Below are 18,251 nucleotides of genomic sequence, written 5' to 3'. Positions count from 1 at the left end.
CCACCCTATCATGCCATTCCCCTTCCAACTACTCTTGGTTAAATATTTGTTCAACAAGCATTTTGAGGAGGGTCTGCCTACAAGAGGTGAACAGGGGGGGGTGAAGGAGGTACACATAACAGCCCTCCCCTCGCCTCTACACCCAGGCTCCAAAGAGCTCATCATAGCAAGAGGAACACAGACTCTCTCCCTCCTTGGAGGGCTGTGGGCAGATGTGGACATGGAGGTGGGGAAGGTCCCTTCAAACACCACCCAAGCATTCATTCTACCCATTCTCTCTGTTAAGAGCTCCCACAAGTACTGACTTCTCCACCTCATTACATGCCCTTATTACACACCTTATTTCATGTGTGTGTGTGTGTGTGTGTGTGTGCGCGCGCGCCTTTGACATTGGTACCACAATCTCCTCCAAGCCTATGGAACCCAGTCTAGCCCATCTTCTCCAACCATTTCATTACTGCACCCAAGCCTTTGCTCCTGCTAGTTCCTCCGCTACACATTAAGTTGTGTCCCCCCAGAATTTATATGTTGAAGTCCTACTGCCCAGTACCTGTGAATTTGAATTTATTTGGAAATAGATGTAGTTAGTTAAGATGAGGTCACACTGGAGTAGGATGGGCCCTTAATCAAGTGTCCTTTTTATAAGGGTGTCCTTATAAAAAGGGGAAATTTGGACACAGAGACATGCACAAAAGGAGAATGCCATGTGAAGATAAACATGGACATCCACAAGCCAAGGAATACCAGAAAACTACCATAAGTAGGGAAGAGGCCTGGAATGGGTTCTCCCTCCCCACCTCGGAAGGAACCAACCCTGCTGACATCTTCATCTTGGACTTCCAGCCTCCAGAACTGTGAGACAATAACTTTCTGTTGTGGAAGGCTCCCAGTCTGTGACACTTGTTACACCAGCCCCAGCAAACTAATACACCTGGGGTCGCCTCTCTAATCCTCTAGGCCAAGATCTTTCTCTTTCTACCAGGTTCCACTGAGATCCTAAACCTTGTCCAGTGGTTCTGAACTTAACTCAGTAGAGGACAGGGACACCCTTCCAGCCTTTGCAGAGGAAGGGAAGGGAAGCAGTTGGAGGGTAGGGGGGTGGTCAAGGAGGGGGCGGGTAGTCGAGGAGGAGGGAGCTAGGTGGGCGAGACGGGAGCTCCCAGACTGTTTCAAGCAGAGTAGCCTCTCTTGTTGGGTGAGTACACATCTGTAGGCCAGAGGGCCTCTCTGTCCCCAACTTCAGGAGCACTGAACCAGAGTTTGCATTGTCCACTTGGCACTTAACATCCAAAATAGTCTGTAAACTTTTCATATGTATTTGACCCCTGTTCCCCCTCCCCCCATGAAAGCAATTTGTTTCATCTATCTTGGTACCCAATGTCTAGAGCAGCACAGTCCAGTAGAAATATACTGGTAATCACGTAATTTAAAGATTTCTGGTAGCCATACTACAAAAAAGAGTAGAAACATGTAATAAAGTTGCATAGAACCAGAGAGTACACCTGGGGTCCTAGGCAGGAGCCAATGGCCAGCCCCCTCCACCCAGAAGCAGACAAAAAACAAAGCATGCCTGGGGTCCTAGGCAGGAGCCAAAGGCAGCATTCCCCACCTGGAAACAGGTGAAGAGCATGCTGAAAATACCATTTCTGCACAGGTGGCACACCACAGCCATGGCTGCTGTAAAAGCAGCTTGACAGCACAGTAGTAGCCACAGCCACCATGCAGGTGGCCTGCCAGACATTTTACTACATTGACACAAGTAGAGTCAATAGTGGAGACGAGAAATGGAAGAGGACACACCTCTCCTTAAAGCCCACTTCAGAGTAATAGAAGAAGCAATTGCCTTACCAGCTGACCAGACATCAACGTAGAGATACTAGAAATATGAAAACCCAAGAAAATACGAAACCATCAAAAAAATACAGTAATTCTCAAATACCAGACCATATAGAGCAGGAAAACCTTGAAATGAATGAGAAGGAATTCCAGGCAACAATCTTAACAAAACTCACTGAGGTATGAGAAGACTTAGTTAGATAACATAATGAAATGAGAAAAAAAAAACCCAAAAACCTAGGATATGAAGGAGGAAATTTACAAAGAGATTAATACCTTTAAAAAGAATGTAGCAGAACTCATGGAACTGAAAGATTCACTCAACAAAATAAAAAACACAACTGAGGGTTTAAGCAGCAGGCTAAACCAAACAGAAGAAAGAATTTCTGATCTTGAAGATAGTCTTTTTGAAATAACTCAGGCAGACAAAAAAAGGAAAAAAGAATTTTAAAAAATGAAGAAAATCTAAGAGAGCTAGCAGACAACATTAAGCACACAAATATTTGAATCATGGGTGTTCCAGAAAGGGAGGAGAAAGGAAAAAGCATGGAAAATCTATTAAATGAAATAATAATGGAAAACTTCCCCAGTATAGGGAGAGACACAGACCTTCAGATCCAACAGGCTCAAAGATCCCCAAACAGATTCAACCCAAAAAGATCCTCCCCAAGGCACATTACAGTCAAACTGGCAAAACTCAGAGACAAAGAAAGGAATCTTTAAAAATGCAAGAGAAAAGCATCAAGTCACCTATAAGGGAGCCCTATCAGACTAACAGTGGACTTCTCAACAGAAACTCTACATACCAGAAGAAAATGGGTTGATATATTCAAAACACTAAAAGAAGAAAACTGTCAGCCAAGAATACTATACCCAGCAAGGCAATATCCTTCAGAAATGAGAGGAAAATAGTGTATTTTCCAGAAGAACAAAAACTGTGAGAGTTCACCACTACATGACCAACCCTACAAGAAATCCTCAAGGACGTCCTGCATCTGGAATCCAAAAAAATGATAATCACAACCACGAATACACAAGAAAGAATAAAACCCACTGGTAGAACAAAAATGCAAATGAGAAAGAGAAAGACACTAAATCTTACCACCACAAAAACCATAATGACAATGTAATAATGTCCCTGCTTTATTTCTGATTTTAGTAATTTCAGTCTTCTTTTTTCTTGGTCAGTCTAGATAAAGGTTTGCAAATTTTGTTGATCTTTTTAAAGAATCACCTTTTGGTTTCGTTGATTTTCTCTATTGTTTTTTAATTTCCTATTTCATATATTTCTGTTATAATCTTTGTTATTTCCTATTTACATCTGCTTTTGATTTAGTTTGCTCATCTTTTTCTATTTTCTTATGGTAGAAGTTTACATTACTGATTTGATATTTTTCTTATTTTTAATACATGTGTTTATAAGTATAAATTTTCCTCTAAGCACTGCATGAGCCCTGCATCCTATAAATTTTGATATGTTGTACTTTGATTTTTATCTCAAAGTTCTCTGAAATTTCCTTGTGATTTTTCTTTTTACCCATTGTTTATTTAGAAGAGTGTTGTTTAATTTCCACACATTTGTGTATTTTCTAAATTTCCCTCTGTTATTGTGTCAGAGAAAATATTTTCTATGATCTTAGTCTTTTTAAATGTATTAAGACTTGTTATATGGCCAAAATTTTTTTAAAATAATAAAATAAAAAAATAAAAACAAAAAAAATGCATAGAACCAAATACACACATAGGTACAAATAAGTGCATGTAAAACTAGTAAAATCTGAATAAGGTTGATGAATTGTACCAATGTTAATTTCCTAGCTGTGATAGTGTACTGTATTGTTTTGAAAGACGTTAACTTTGGGGGAAAATGGGAGAAGTGTATACAGGTTCTCTCTGTATTACATCTTACAGCTGCATATGAGTCTATAATTCTCAAAATAAAATTATTTTTTTAAAGTAAAAAGAAAGAGGTGAAAGATTTAATATATTTTATTTAGCCTAATATATTCAAAACATTATCATTTCAAAATGTAAACAATATAAAAAATGAATGAGATATGTTACATCCTTTTTTGTTGTTATATCTTTGAAATCCAGTGTGTATTTTATACTTACAGACAGCACATCCCAATTCAGACTAGTCACATTTCCAGTGCTCAGTAGCCACACAGGGCTAGTGGCTATCATATTGGACAGTGCAGGGATGGTACATAAAGAACACTCAATTCATGTTTGCTGCATGAATGAATGAATGAACCAATTAATCAACTAGAACCAAGAGGGGCCTGAGACTGGAGGTGCAGAACAGTGCCCCCACCAGCTAGAGGGAAATGGATGGGAGGCCGTAGGTATGGGGACATCAGCTCTGCAGGAACTGGTGGTGTGTAAAGGAAACCCAAAGGAATGAACTTGGATTAAAAGACAAACAGCAGCATGGGCTGGCCCGGTGGCGCACTGCTACAGTGCGCCACTTGGGAGCGCGGCGGCGCTCCCGCTGAGGGTTCGGATCCCACATACAGACCGGTTCCCGCTCACTGGCTGAGCGAGGTGCGGGTGCAGCACCGAGGGTTGCGATCCCGTTGCCGGTCCCGGTCCGGTACGGGCGCGACACTGAGGGTTGCGATCCGTTGCCGGACATGAAAAAAGACAAAAAAGGAGGAAAAAAAAAAAAAAAAAGACAAACAGCAACCAGCCTGACATGCAAGAAAGACAAAGCTCTTGGGAATTCTTGCCTTCTTTAAGCCTTCTTTTGGGGGTTTGTGATGTATTTCCAGGAAATAGCAATGGTGATCCCAGGAAGTATTGATCCTCAGCTGATCTGCTGGAGAAGAATGGGAGCTGGCATGCTGGAGGAGTGAGGGGAGGGAGCCTTGGGCTTCCTCTTCCCAGGAACTCAGCACAAGCAGCATAAATCAGATGCAGTCTTCTGGTGGAGTGAGTGCTGATGCATCTTATTCTCCCAATAATCCCCCAGCACTCACCATGCATGGCATCCCACACACATCTCCTGGTGTACCCACCTTATTTTCACATGCACATACCCAGGGCCCAGGGGTTCTGCAGAACCTGTGGGTCCCTTCCAGAAGGAGCCGGCAAAGCCCAGCCTGAAACATTCTCCTGAAGGACCAGCCCCTTATGATCCACCTCATCAGAGCTGGAATAGAGTGGAATAGTACCCACTCACACTGTTTAAGACTAAATTGAGACCAGAAAGGCCATCAAACAGCCTCACAGAGGATGAGGGTATAAAAGAAATTTAAAATATTTCAATAGCTTCCCTCACCTGCTCCTCAGCCTGTCCTCCAGATAACCTCCAAATCCAGTCTCTGAAGCCCACCAGTTCCCCCCAAGCCTCTACCAGGTTCCACCTGGCAACACTCACCACCCTGATTGCTGCCTCCTCTGAAACTTACCAGATCCATAGTCTGTGTCACACAATTAGAATTTATTTATAGTCTTACATCATTTTTCACGTTTGTCTCTTTAAGTGTTCTGTAAGTTCCTTAAGGACATGTATCATAACTAATAATTCTTTAGTAACATCCCTTCTACTTCAGTACAAAGCTGAGTGGGCATTTAATAAATGTTTGTGATTGTTAGAAAAAATTGGGGATTCCCTTTGTATGTATCCATTCATTCAACAATGTCAGGTGCTGTGCTAGGTCCTGAGAATTCACTGACTAAAACATCTCTTGGAAGAGTCTTACAAGCTGTGTGACCTTATATAAGTTACTTACCCTTTCTCCATGAGTATTAAATGTGAAAGACTGAATCTGTTTAACAGGACTATGGTGAGCATTAAGGGAAATAATCTTCATTTAGGATTATGCAGTTAGGTTGGTGTCTGGCTCACAAACCCTTAGTGAAGGTTAATAATTAATATTATTACCTGATGAATTCGTTCATTCAGGTGTGGGGGAGGGGGTGAAGGGAGATGTTCCTAAGATATAAGTAGGGAAAACGGCTAAATTAGAGAATTATTGGATGAGAAGTGAATGGACCTAGATAAGTCAAAGAGGAAAAGCTAAATCCCTAAAAAAATTTCCCTGGAAAGTACAAATGTCAAAAAGAAAAGGACTGGAGAGAAGGATGGCAAGGAAGAAGAGATGGAATCTGGGAGTAAGAGGGTATCACTGTGTCTCCAGGGGACATTGAGAAGGGACAGGAAACTAACATCCATCACCTAGTGCAGGGCTGGGCATACCGCCCATCAGGGCCAGGACAAGGTGCCCAGGACACAACATTTAAGGAGGCCCTCATTTTCAGGTTCATGCAAGTGTAGTGTTAACACCTGAGAGTGTGGCCTCCTTAAATGTTCCCTGAGTCCCTTGCTTGCCTCCCAGCCTTGCAGCAGGTGCTCCATAGAAACTTGCTCTTACCAGCAAAACTGTTAAGTTTCAGCACACACCCCAGGCTGCAGTCAGCTCAGTATACTCTCTCCCTTCTAGGGCACCCACTGTGCAAGAACCACACTCTGGACAGATCCTCTGGTCACCATGGTCCCAGTCTTCTGGGGCTGTGCTGGTTACTCAGGGCAGTGAGACAAAAGGCTTTGTCCCCTGGGTGTGAGGAGAGCTGGTTCAGCGATGAGAGCCTTCAACACACACACAGGCAGCACAAAGTACTTTTCCTTGACCCAGTTACATATCCTCAAGTCTCAGGCCTGCACCAGCCACAAGCAGGCAGCCCGGATCTGTGCCCTTGAGGTGCAGGAGAGAGGAAGGCTGGAGGGAAGACAAAGTATAGCTCTATACTTGAGGCAGGACAAAACAGGCCCAGCCTCAGCTCCTGTCCACTGTGCAATCACACAGAAAGCAACAGGACAGCGTTGGGCAGAATGTGCCAAGTACAGTCAGCACAGGTGCTACAAATTCAGAAGAGGGAAAGAGAGGCAGGATTTGGATTGAAAGGCAGCCAGGAAGGGACAGCAGGTGGAGACACGGCGTGGGCAAAGGCACAGAGTTAGGACAGACATATGTGTGTAGAAGACCCTTAGGTGACAGGACAAATGCTCGACTTTGAGTAGACATCAGGCACAGACTAACCTTTAGGGGTGAGGTTTTTGTTTAGGGAGGAGGTGGGGAACAGAGACATTTAAGGACTTCCATTCCTCATGAAATGGCAGAGTGAGAAACCATTGGTGACAGGGGCTGTGATGCACCCCTCATGTTCCCTTTCAGGAATGAAGGACTTCTTCCCCAGCAGAACTGACTGCCCTCCACTCTCAGTTCTCTCTGGGAGTTGCTTCAGGTGAGGAGAGACACCTTGCCCAAGGTTACACTCCCTTCCAGGGACAGCCCTTATCTAGTGACTAATCAACATGAAGGTATAAAGGCTTGGCCCCCTCACCCCAACTCTGGGCAATTCTGAAGGGCCATCACAGCTCCAGGGCTCCCTGGGGACTTCTGAAGTCTTCTCTGGGACTGTATTGCAGCTCAGTTTCTCCCCTTGCCCAATCATATTACCTTCTTTTCCCTTTCTTGGGTATTGATCCTAAGAGTACTTCTTAATAATTCCTGCACTCTAATAACTGGCTCAGAGTTTGCTTTCCAGGGAACCCAAACTACAACATCCTCCCACTACAATCACAAATCAATCACAGTGGTTCATGCTTCCTTTGTAATGGCACAGGACCTAGCCAGCATGGAGGGTTGCACTAGAAACCTCCTCCTAAAGCCAGGAAAACACAAATAATCCAAAAGGCAAGATAGGAGAAAAAGCAGGGTATCTAAAAAACACAAAATATGATGGTAGAAATAAATCCTTAGGCATCGGTAATCACAATAAATGTAAATATACTAAACTTTCCAGGTAAAAGACAAAGATTGTAATCTTATATAAAAACTGTAATTATATATATATTCTAGTTACAACAGACATAGAATAAAAGACATGCAAGTACTGAAAAAAAAAACAGGAATCAGTATCAAATATATTATGTTATCTCACCACCAAACCTGTAAGGTAAAAAATGTAAAAGATAAGTAAAAGAAAGACTCTGGAAATCTAAAAACATTTCTAAGTTTATGAGCAAATAAATAAATAAATAGTAATTAGAAAACACTTGGAATTAAAGATAATGAAAATACTTCTGGTAGTTTCTAGCTATATGACCTTGAACAAATTACTTAACCTCACTGTGCCTCATTTGCCTCATCCATAAAATGAGCATAGCAATAGTATCTATTATTTATTGGTATAAAAATTCAGTATGTTGGGCCGGCCCTGTGGCTCACTCGGGAGAGTGCGGCACTGGTAGCGGCGAGGCCATGGGTTCGGATCCTATGTAGGGGTGGCTGGTGCGCTCACTGGCTGAGCATGGTGCAGACCACACCATGCTGAGGGTTGTGATCCCCTTACCGGTCAAGAAAAAGAAAAAAATTCAGTATGTTGGGCCGGCCCTGTGGCTCACTCGGGAGAGTGCGGCACTGGTAGCGGCGAGGCCATGGGTTCGGATCCTATGTAGGGGTGGCTGGTGCGCTCACTGGCTGAGCATGGTGCAGACCACACCATGCTGAGGGTTGTGATCCCCTTACCGGTCAAGAAAAAAAAAAAAATTCAGTATGTTAATATATAAAGCACTTGAACTAGTACCTGGTACATAGTAAATGCAATATAATTCTGAGTTGTTAACATCATTTTCATCATCATCATCATCCCAAAACTGAAGGGATATAATTTAAAAAGTATTCTGAGAAAGTTTTATAGCCTTAAGAAGTTTACCATCAGAGAATAAGAAAGACTAAAAATTAAAGAGATAAGCATCCAACTTTGGAAGTTAGAAAAAGAATGATAGAATAAAAACAAACCATAAAAATTAATGAAATAGAAAGCAAATATCCGAGAGAAAATCAACAAAGCCAAAATCTGGTCATTTAACAGTGATCACTTAAAAAATAGAAAAAGAAACAAGTAAACAATGTTAGGAATAAAGAAGTGGCAAAAACTATAGATGTGACAGAGATATAATAGAAAATATTATGAACTTTGTACCAATAAACTTGGAATAGCTTTAAAATTTTCTAGAACAATATAATTTCCACAAATTGATTAAAAAAATAAAAAATCTAAGTAGTGGTTTTGGTTTTTTGGGGTTTTATTTTTTGGTTGTCCAGACAGTATAGGATCCAAACTCTTGACCTCGATGTGTACAGCACCTCACTCTAACCAACTGAGCCAACTGGCCAGCCCTAAATAGTCTTATAATCTCTAAAGAAATGGATTAGTAACTTCAAGTCTTCCCATAAGGAAAACATTAGGTGCAGATGACTGTGCAGGTGAGTTCTACCAAACTTTCAAAGAATCTCAAAAATGAGTATAAACCATTCCAGAGAATAAAGAGGAAACATTTCTAACTCATTTCCAAGACTGGTTTTAAGACCAGACAAAGACAGCATGATAAAAGAAACTACATGCTAATATTATTCAAGAACATGAGATACAACATTCTAAATAAAAATAATAGTTGAAAACTTACATTATGTAAAACAAATAGTACTCCAAGAACAAGCTGGGTTTATTCCTAAAATTACACATTGAACATCTATTAATGAAATTTACAGCATCAAAAGATTTCTTTCTGTTTGTTTGTTTGTTTTTGGAGGCTAGCCAGCACAGGGATCTGAACCTTTGCCCCTTGATGTTACCAGCACCACGCTCTAACCAAGTGAGCTAACTGGCCAGTCCCCACATCAAAAGATTAAAGAAGAAAAACTACATATCTAATAGATGGAGAAAAAGCATCTGATAAAATTTGTTACCAAACACAATTTTAAAAAGAAAACAAGGGGCCGGCCCGTGGCTCACTCGGGAGAGTGCGGTGCTGATAACACCAAGGCCACGAGTTCGGATCCCATACAGGGATGGCTGGTTTGCTCACTGGGTGAGTGTGGTGCTGACAACACCAAGTCAAGGGTTAAGATCCCCTTACCGGTCATCTTTTAAAAAAAAAGAAAAAGAAAAAGAAAACAAAATTAAACTTCTTAATTTCTTAATTAAACTTCTTAAACTTCTGTACAAGTATGTGGAATTTTCTTTACCTATTAGAGGATGTCTACAGAAAAAAAAAAAGAAAGGAAATAAAGAAACTAAGAAAACATACTCAATGGTGACATTTTCTCATCATTCCTTTTGAAATCAGGATTAATCACATCATACACAAAAATTAACTCAAAATGGATCAAAGACCTCAATGTAAGAGCTAAAACTATAAAACTCTTAGAAGAAAACATAGGTATACATTTTGTGATCTTGAATTAGGCAATGGTTTCTCAGATATGACACCACCAACAACAAATGAATGGGTGAACATGACTTCATTAAAATTTAAAACTTTCGGGCTGGCCCGGTGGCGCACTGCTACAGTGCGCCGCTTGGGAGTGTGGCAACGCTCCTGCTGAGGGTTCGGATCCCACATACAGACCGGCCACTCACTGGCTGAGCGAGGTGCAGGCGCAACACCGAGGGTTGCGATCCCGTTGCCGGTCCCGGTCCGGTACGGGCGCGACACTGAGGGTTGCGATCCGTTGCCGGTCACGAAAAAAAGACAAAAAGAAAAAAAAAAAATTTAAAACTTTCATGCTTCAAAGAAAGTGAAAACACAACCCATAGAAAGAGAGAAATGTTTTGCAAATCATATATCTGAAAAGGGACTTATACTTAGAATACATAAAGAACTCTTACAACTTAATAAGAAAAAGATAAATAATCCAATTTGAAAATAGAGAAATGATCTGAATAGACATTTCTCCAAAGAAGAGATACAAATGACTAATAAGCACATAAAAAGATTCTCCACATCATTAGTCATCAGGGAAAAGCAAAATCAAAACCACAATGAGATACCATCTCAAAACCACTACAATGGCTATTATCAAAAAGATGGATAATAACGAGTGTTGCAAATAATGTGGAGAAATTGGAACACTCATACACTGCTGGAGGGAATGTGAAATGGTGTAGTCACTTTGGAAAACAGTCTGGCAATTCCTCAAATGGTAAACATAGAGTTACCATGCGACTTATATAAACCCAAGAGAAATGAAAATACATGTTCATGTAAAAACTTGTACACAAATGCTCAAAGCAGCATTATTCATACTAGCAAAACTAGTGGAAACAAGCCAAACGTTCATGAGTTGAAGAATGGATAAACAAAATGTGGTATATCCATACAATGGAATATTATTCAATGATTTAAAAAATGAAGTATTGATACATGCTACAACATGGATGAACCTTGAAAATATTATGCTTAATAAAGTATGCCAATCACACAGGGCCACATATCATATGATTCCATTTACATGAAATGTCCAGAATAGGCAAATCTATAAAGACAAAAAATAGATTAATGTTATTTGTTCATTCCTAGGGCTAGGAGAAATAAGGGACTGGGGAGTGACACTTAAGGGGTACAAAATTTCTTTGGGGGAGTAATGAATATATTCTAAAATTGATTGTGGTGATGGATGCCCAACTGTGTGAATAATACTAAAAATCATTTAACTGTACACTTTAATTATGTGAATTTTATGGTATGTGAATTATGTTTCAATAAAGCTGCCCCCAAAAAGTTAAGAAAAAATATCAGGATTAAGGTCAGGATGTTCACTATGACACTTTTATTGAATATTATATAGAAGGTCCTTGCCAGTGCAGTTTGACAAGAAATATAAATTAAGGTATAAGGATTGTGATAAAAGAAAGAAAAGTGTTTACATAAAAATCCCAGGAGAATCTTCAGATAAACTATTGTCATAATGCACATTATCAATATTGCTGATTATAAAATCAACATACAAAAAAAATCAAATTTATTTCTATATACCAGCTAAAAACGGTTGGAAAATATAATTTTTTTACAGATAATTTTTACTATAGCAATAAAAACTATGTAGCTAGAAATTCAGTTGTCAACTGAATGTTTGTGTCCTCCCCAAATTCATATATTGAAATCTAATCCACAATGTGATGATATTCGGAGGTGGGGCTTTAGGGGGTTAATTAGGTCATGAGGGTGGAGCCCTCATGAATAGGATTAGTGCCCTCATAAGAAGAGGCCAGAGAACTAGCTCACCCTCTTTCCACCATGTGAGGATAAAAGAAGTCAGCTGTCTGCAACCTGGAAGAGGGCCCACACCAGAACCTGACCAAGCTGGCACCCTGATGTTGGACTTCACTATGAGAAATAAATGTCTGTTGCTTAAGCTACCTAGTCTAAGTAACTTGTTATAGCGGCCCAAACTAAGACATAACAGAAAATGTTTAAACCCTTTATGGAGAATTTAAAACTCCATTAAAAGACACGGTAGGACATTCAAGGCCCATGCCTATCTGGTCTTCTTCTGAGATTAAGTTTAAAAAGTGGGTTGAGACCAGATTATATAAATCTACAACATTCTTTCTACCTTAAAAAAATTGGCCTTTTCCTGCTCCTCTCTTAAAATATAAATACCTGAAGTCTTTAATGCTCTAAGGCTGTGAATTTATATAAAGATTTTAGTACTAACAAAAGGGATTTGGGGCAGTGGGGGACTTAATGGAAGACGGGACAATTTCCACACCCATCATTCTAGAAAACCCTTCTTTTAAGCCTTTCTCCTTTCAGCACTGACACCTAAAAAGGGGAATCTGTGCTCCCTGCCTCCATATTCTCTTTCCCCATGTACTCCTTAGCCCACTGCAATGACGGTCCTGTCCCCACCATTCTCCTCCAAACCATCCTTGCCTCTATTGTCAAATCCAGTGGACACACCCACCCCTATCCCACCTGAACCCTCTGCAGGGTGTGTCACAGCTGACCCCTCTCCCCCAGTGCCTTTATCCCTCGGTTTCCTTAACTCTTCCCTCTCCTTGTTCCCCTCCACCTCCTTCCAGCCTCAGTTTTCAGAGCCAGCTCGCTGACACCTTAGGTGCAGGCATTCCTTGGGCTCTCCATTGCACCTAGATCCATTGTCATTTGTCACTCTGCTCCCTCCTGGGTGATTTCATCCAACCCCAACACGCAGACCTGTGTTTTTCTAAGGGTTTCAACCCAATAGGTTGTAAAATCAAATGTAGTGGATTGCTCCCAGATTTTTTTAACTTTTAAAAAAAATTATGGTAAAATACACATTACATAAAATTTACCATTTTAACCATTTTTAAGCGTACAGTTCAGTGGCATTAAGTACATTCACACTGTTGTGCTGCCATCATCACCATCCATCTCCAGAACTTTTTCTTCTTTCCAAACTGAAAGTCTGTAGCAAGGCAACCTTTATTCTGCTTTCTGTCTCTAGGAATCTGACTACTCTGGGTACGTCATATAAGTGGAATCATCTAGTATTTGTCTTTTTGTGACTGGCTTATTTCATGTAGTGTCTTCAAGGTTCATCTGTATAGTAGCATGTGTCAGAACTTCCTTCCTTTCTAAGGCTAATATTCCACTGGGTTTTTTTTAATGAAGTAGAATTGATTTCTTTTAATGAAGTAAAATAGAAAATATTAGAGCTCATTTCTCATAATAAGGCCAAGTTAGCAAAATGATTGCTTCCATTGGGTGTGTATGTGAGTGTGTTCTAGACCCCCGAGTATAACATACTTCTTACTGTGCATCACAATTGTAAAAGTTTGAAAAACAATGATTTCGAGGGCTGGTGACTCCAAAACCTACTTTGATAGCCTGGCTCCTCTCCACCCATAGTTCCACAGGTCATTTCCAAGGATCTGCTGGCTAGCTTCACCTGGATCACCTTCCTGTGTCTGGGCAGATCAAGACTTAAACGTGTTATATACCCTCTTTCCTCCAGACATGCAGCTTCTCTCATGTCCCCTGCTTTGTTTCCCATCATCTGGCCCTGCCTGCCTCGCCCTGACCCAGCTGTCCAGCTCTAACATTTGAGTGATGCAGAGTCACTCGACTCTTCCCTGCCCTTTCTGATCCTTGCTCAAACTGGGTTTCATCCCCCTTCACTCCACCTCTGCCTGGGCCTATGGAACATCCCCCGTCTTTAAGAACCACCCCCCAGATGCCTCCATGTACCTTGAAGCACACTGATTCACTGTGGTTCCCTCCTCCTTCTCCTTCGAGTCTCTTGTCCATTCTTCCCAACAGCCTGCGAGATCCCAGGGACCCTGGACTGTGTCTGTCTTGAACACCATTGTTCCCTCAGCACTTAGGGTGGTGTTCAGTATATGGTAAATATCCATTCAGTATTCATTCAATCAAGAACAGACACGAGGATCCAAGAACATCAAAGGCAAACTTCACAGCTTTGTTTCTTGCCTTTTCCTCCTAATTCATGCAGTGTACACTCTCTCTATTAGAGATGCTGAGCTCACTAAGCCATCTGCCCTGCCTTCTCCCCTCCTGGCCAGTGGAGGTATTTGCAGCGTTCTGACTGCTCCTGACCGGCCTTCCCAGAAGTACCCACTGCACAGCACAGGGAGAGGCCAGGGGTCCAAAGAAATCAACACACATTGACTCCTATCTCTGACTTCCTTGGGATGTAATCTGTCTCTAAATTCTCACTGGAAGAGCCCGACACTTTGTGCCCCTGAGCTCTTTGTGAGGTGGCATTACACCAACTCAGCACAGAAGCAAAGAACAGCAACCTTTAGGAATACCCTAGCTCTAAAATGGATCGCTCCCTGTGCCAAGTTCTCTTCACTTTTCACCGGGCTGTGACAATACCTCCCAGCCCCTTCCCCTCTTTAACCCTTCCTGTACAAGGCCCGGATAACCTTCCTTCCTAGTGGCTTTTACCATGTCATTACCCTGTTCGAGGACCAAACGTGACTCCCTATGGACCAATGAACCAAGTTCAAACTGTCCTTCTCAATCTTCAAAGCATTTCACTGAAGCACTGACCCACCATTACACCTGCCCCCTTCCCCTACATGCTCCCTTGCAACAGCTGGATCTAATTCTTCACTGTGTCTTTTGCAATTACTACCCTTGTATACAAACATGAGTGCACACACAAACCCACCTTCAATCACTTATTCATTATCCAATATTTACTGAGAACTTATCATGGGCCAGGCATATTTGGAGCTCAGGGTGCAGCTGGAAACAAAAGAGAGAATTCCTGCTCATGGAGATTTACAGTTTGCAGCAGGGTTTCTCAGCCTCAGCACTACTGACATTTGGGCTGGATAATTCTTTGTTGTGGGCGGCAGACCATGCATCGCAGGATCTTTATAGTATCCCTAGCCTCTTCCCAGTGGATGCCAGTAGCACCTTCCTCTCTGCATTGTGACAACCAAAAATGTCTCTGAACATTGCCTGAGGGGTAAGACTGCCCTCAGTTGAAAGCCACTTGTCTAGAGCAGCAGGGGGAGCTTGGTACAGACCACATGAGGAGATTGTTCAAAAGGCAGCATACTAGATCGCATTCCCAGAGAGTCTGATTCAGGGGCCCAGGACTCTGCATTTCAATGGCCCTCCAGGTGGTTCTGAAACAGGCTGTTCCAGGACCTCTGCTGGAGGAACACCGGTTCTAGATGGGAGACACACCAAGAGTCACATCAAATCAGTTCAGTACAATGACTACGTGTGTAGGCAACAAGACAGGTAAGCAGGTGCTACAGGGGCAAGTAATGTGGCAGCACAACCGCGCTCAGGGCAGTATCCCTGATGGCCTTATCAATGATTTAGCCAAGTGCTGCGGTGTAGGCGGGGCAGGTGTGGGAGAGGTGAGAGGAGATAGTGCCACACCTGCATCTCTGCACTTCTGCTGCTCTTTCTGGATGTGCTCGTCCCCTCCCTTAGCCAAATCTTACCCTTCCTTCTGGGTACACTCAAGTTCCTTCCTCCAGACAGCCTTTCCTAACTACTCCAGCCCATCAGTGCCTTTTTTTCTCAGACACTCTGCAGACAGATTCACACTTACTTCCTATCTCATCTATGGCCGTTTTGTTTCCCCAAATAGACTTCAAGCCCCTTAAGCCCCAGTACCACATCATCTCCTCCTTTATAGATCCTGAGGCATCCTTCCGGGGTTGGGCATACACAAGTCTTGCTTGCTTGGTTGGGTTAACCTGAGTCCTTGGAGTGAGGCCTGCAAGGTGGCATCTGTGCACTTTAGGGGGTCAGGGTCTCTGTGTGAGGGAGGATAGGAAGCAACTGGTACACCTGCTGAACTCCAGACAGCTAGCCCATCCACCCAAGACCAAGCCAGGCTTGCAGAGCATGCAGGTAGTAGTTGAGTTGGCATTTGCCGTGGGCACCAATACTCTCCCCTGTTGATAAGACAGAAGGAATCTCTGCAGCCCTAGTAACTTTTAGGAGGTGCCAGCCAGGGATTAGGGACCCAGAGCCACCCTGCTGCGGAGCAAGTGCCAAGACAGAAGCAGGCCCTTCAAGGACCCAGCTGTCCTTGCACAGGACCATCTCTGGGGCAGCAGTAGAGCCAAAAGAGGAGGCAGGCTCAATCAGATCCAACAAGCCAGGATACTCTGAAAATATCCTTTAAAGCCACCAGCACCATACATAGGTCATGAGCTGTCGCCAACCAGGGAAGAATGCTCTCTGGGAAGGTCCGGAGCCATGACTGGCTGGAAATAAAGGCTGGGGACAAGGTGCCTCATACTCCCCAGCTCTGGGGCAGTTACAAAGAGGGGAAATAGCCTGACCGCTTGGCTTTCTGACTGCAAGTGAGACACTAGCAGGAACCCTCACCTCCCATCCTCCTGGGCAGCCCAGGTTGGGGAACACGTGACTAATGTAGAACCCAAAGAATGAAAAGACAGCAACTGCTTCATTATTTGGAAGTCTAGGGAAGAAGATGGGAGGCTTGTATAGCTAGAGAGCTGAAAAGGCTTCCCCTCCAACCCCCATCAGCCTACGGGGAGAGGCGGTGAGAGTAGGGAGACAGTGGCAGCAGAGGAAAAACATGGCTCCAGCAGAAAGGAGAAGGGGATTCTTTCCAAGAAAGGCTCTGATGTGAAAGTGTCCTAGAGCAGAGCTCTCCCTCACCCTCAAAACCAGGCAGAGCAATCCGGAGCATTTCCCCTAAGCCAGCAGGGCTGGCAGAACGAAGCAGTTGGCATTTCTGTGTATCTTCCGCATACAGAGACACTGAGGCTGTGCCCGAGTTTCTGAGTGCCACCTTCTACTGCTCTCTCTCTTAATGGAGTTTGCCAATGGGTGGGGGTAGGGGGAGAGCCCAACAAGGGCAGGGTTAACTTCTGCTGCAGCTCTGACCTTTTGCACTAAGGATGAGAAAACTCATCTGTTTCAGAAGGGATCAGGTTGTGAGTTTCACAGATGCCGTGGCTATGGGATTATAAGAATTGACTATTCCTGCCGCATCGCCACAGCCCACTACCACCCCCACCTAACCCGACGCTCCTGGGGGGAGGGGGTCGCGGATGCTTCCCCCGACCCCCGACCCCCCAAAAGCCCCTACAAAAGTTCAGGACTAGCGAGGTAAAAAACAAATTAAAAAAAGAACCCCCAAACCAAAACAAAACAAAAAAAAATCTATCCAATTTTGAGCCCTCCACACCGGGGCTCCAACCAAATGCCCATGGAACTGCAGGTTTGAGGGACACCAATCCGATCGCGGAGGCCGCTATGGGCAGTTAAATGGATTTATCGTCAGCTTGGCTACTCGGAATTCCAACCTGACCCCCACCCCCCGCCCCATTTTTCACTGCAGAGTAAAGTTGTCGGGGCCTCCAGCCGGCGCTGGGCAGGCACTGTCCTCGAGGTGGGAGCAGAGATGCGCTTCAGAGCGCAGTGACCCAAGCCTAACGCGGCGGTGCTGGGGACTAGGGGGGGGGGGGGGTCGGGGTTGCTCCCCCCGACCCCCGACCCCCCAAAAGCCCCTACAAAAGTTCAGGACTAGCGAGGTAAAAAACAAATTAAAAAAAGAACCCCCAAACCAAAACAAAACAAAAAAAAATCTATCCAATTTTGAGCCCTCCACACCGGGGCTCCAACCAAATGCCCATGGAACTGCAGGTTTGAGGGACACCAATCCGATCGCGGAGGCCGCTATGGGCAGTTAAATGGATTTATCGTCAGCTTGGCTACTCGGAATTCCAACCTGACCCCCACCCCCCGCCCCATTTTTCACTGCAGAGTAAAGTTGTCGGGGCCTCCAGCCGGCGCTGGGCAGGCACTGTCCTCGAGGTGGGAGCAGAGATGCGCTTCAGAGCGCAGTGACCCAAGCCTAACGCGGCGGTGCTGGGGACTAAGTGCAAACGCCACGGTCACGCACCCCGGGGACGCGTGGCCAACCCTGCGGCCGCCACCTGGAGGCTCCCCGCGGGCTCCGCGCATCCCACCCTCTCTCGGACTTTCTTACCTCTTGATGTAGTTGCTGCCGTACAGGATCTGTTGCAGCAAGGTCACCAAGGCGAAGGCGCAGATGAAGATAAAGAGTAATGTTCGGTTCCCCAGCAAATCCCGGTTGGCGGAGGGG

General features: G+C 43.7%; 1 protein-coding gene across 1 annotated transcript in view; it reads right to left on the bottom strand.

The window, feature by feature from the left end:
- Positions 1 to 18,251, bottom strand: part of ST8SIA5 (ST8 alpha-N-acetyl-neuraminide alpha-2,8-sialyltransferase 5) — a 78,712-nt gene that overhangs the window by 59,728 nt on the left and 733 nt on the right. Inside the window, exon 2 of the mRNA XM_008582617.1 lies at positions 18,135 to 18,248. Coding sequence (XP_008580839.1) covers positions 18,135 to 18,248 — 114 coding nt within the window. The remainder of the gene's footprint in view (positions 1 to 18,134; positions 18,249 to 18,251) is intronic.

This window comes from Galeopterus variegatus, unplaced genomic scaffold (genome assembly GCF_000696425.1).
Source record: "Galeopterus variegatus unplaced genomic scaffold, G_variegatus-3.0.2 Scaffold2681, whole genome shotgun sequence".
Classification (NCBI taxonomy): Eukaryota; Metazoa; Chordata; class Mammalia; order Dermoptera; family Cynocephalidae; genus Galeopterus; species Galeopterus variegatus.
This window is presented reverse-complemented; position numbering and strand designations above follow the sequence as displayed.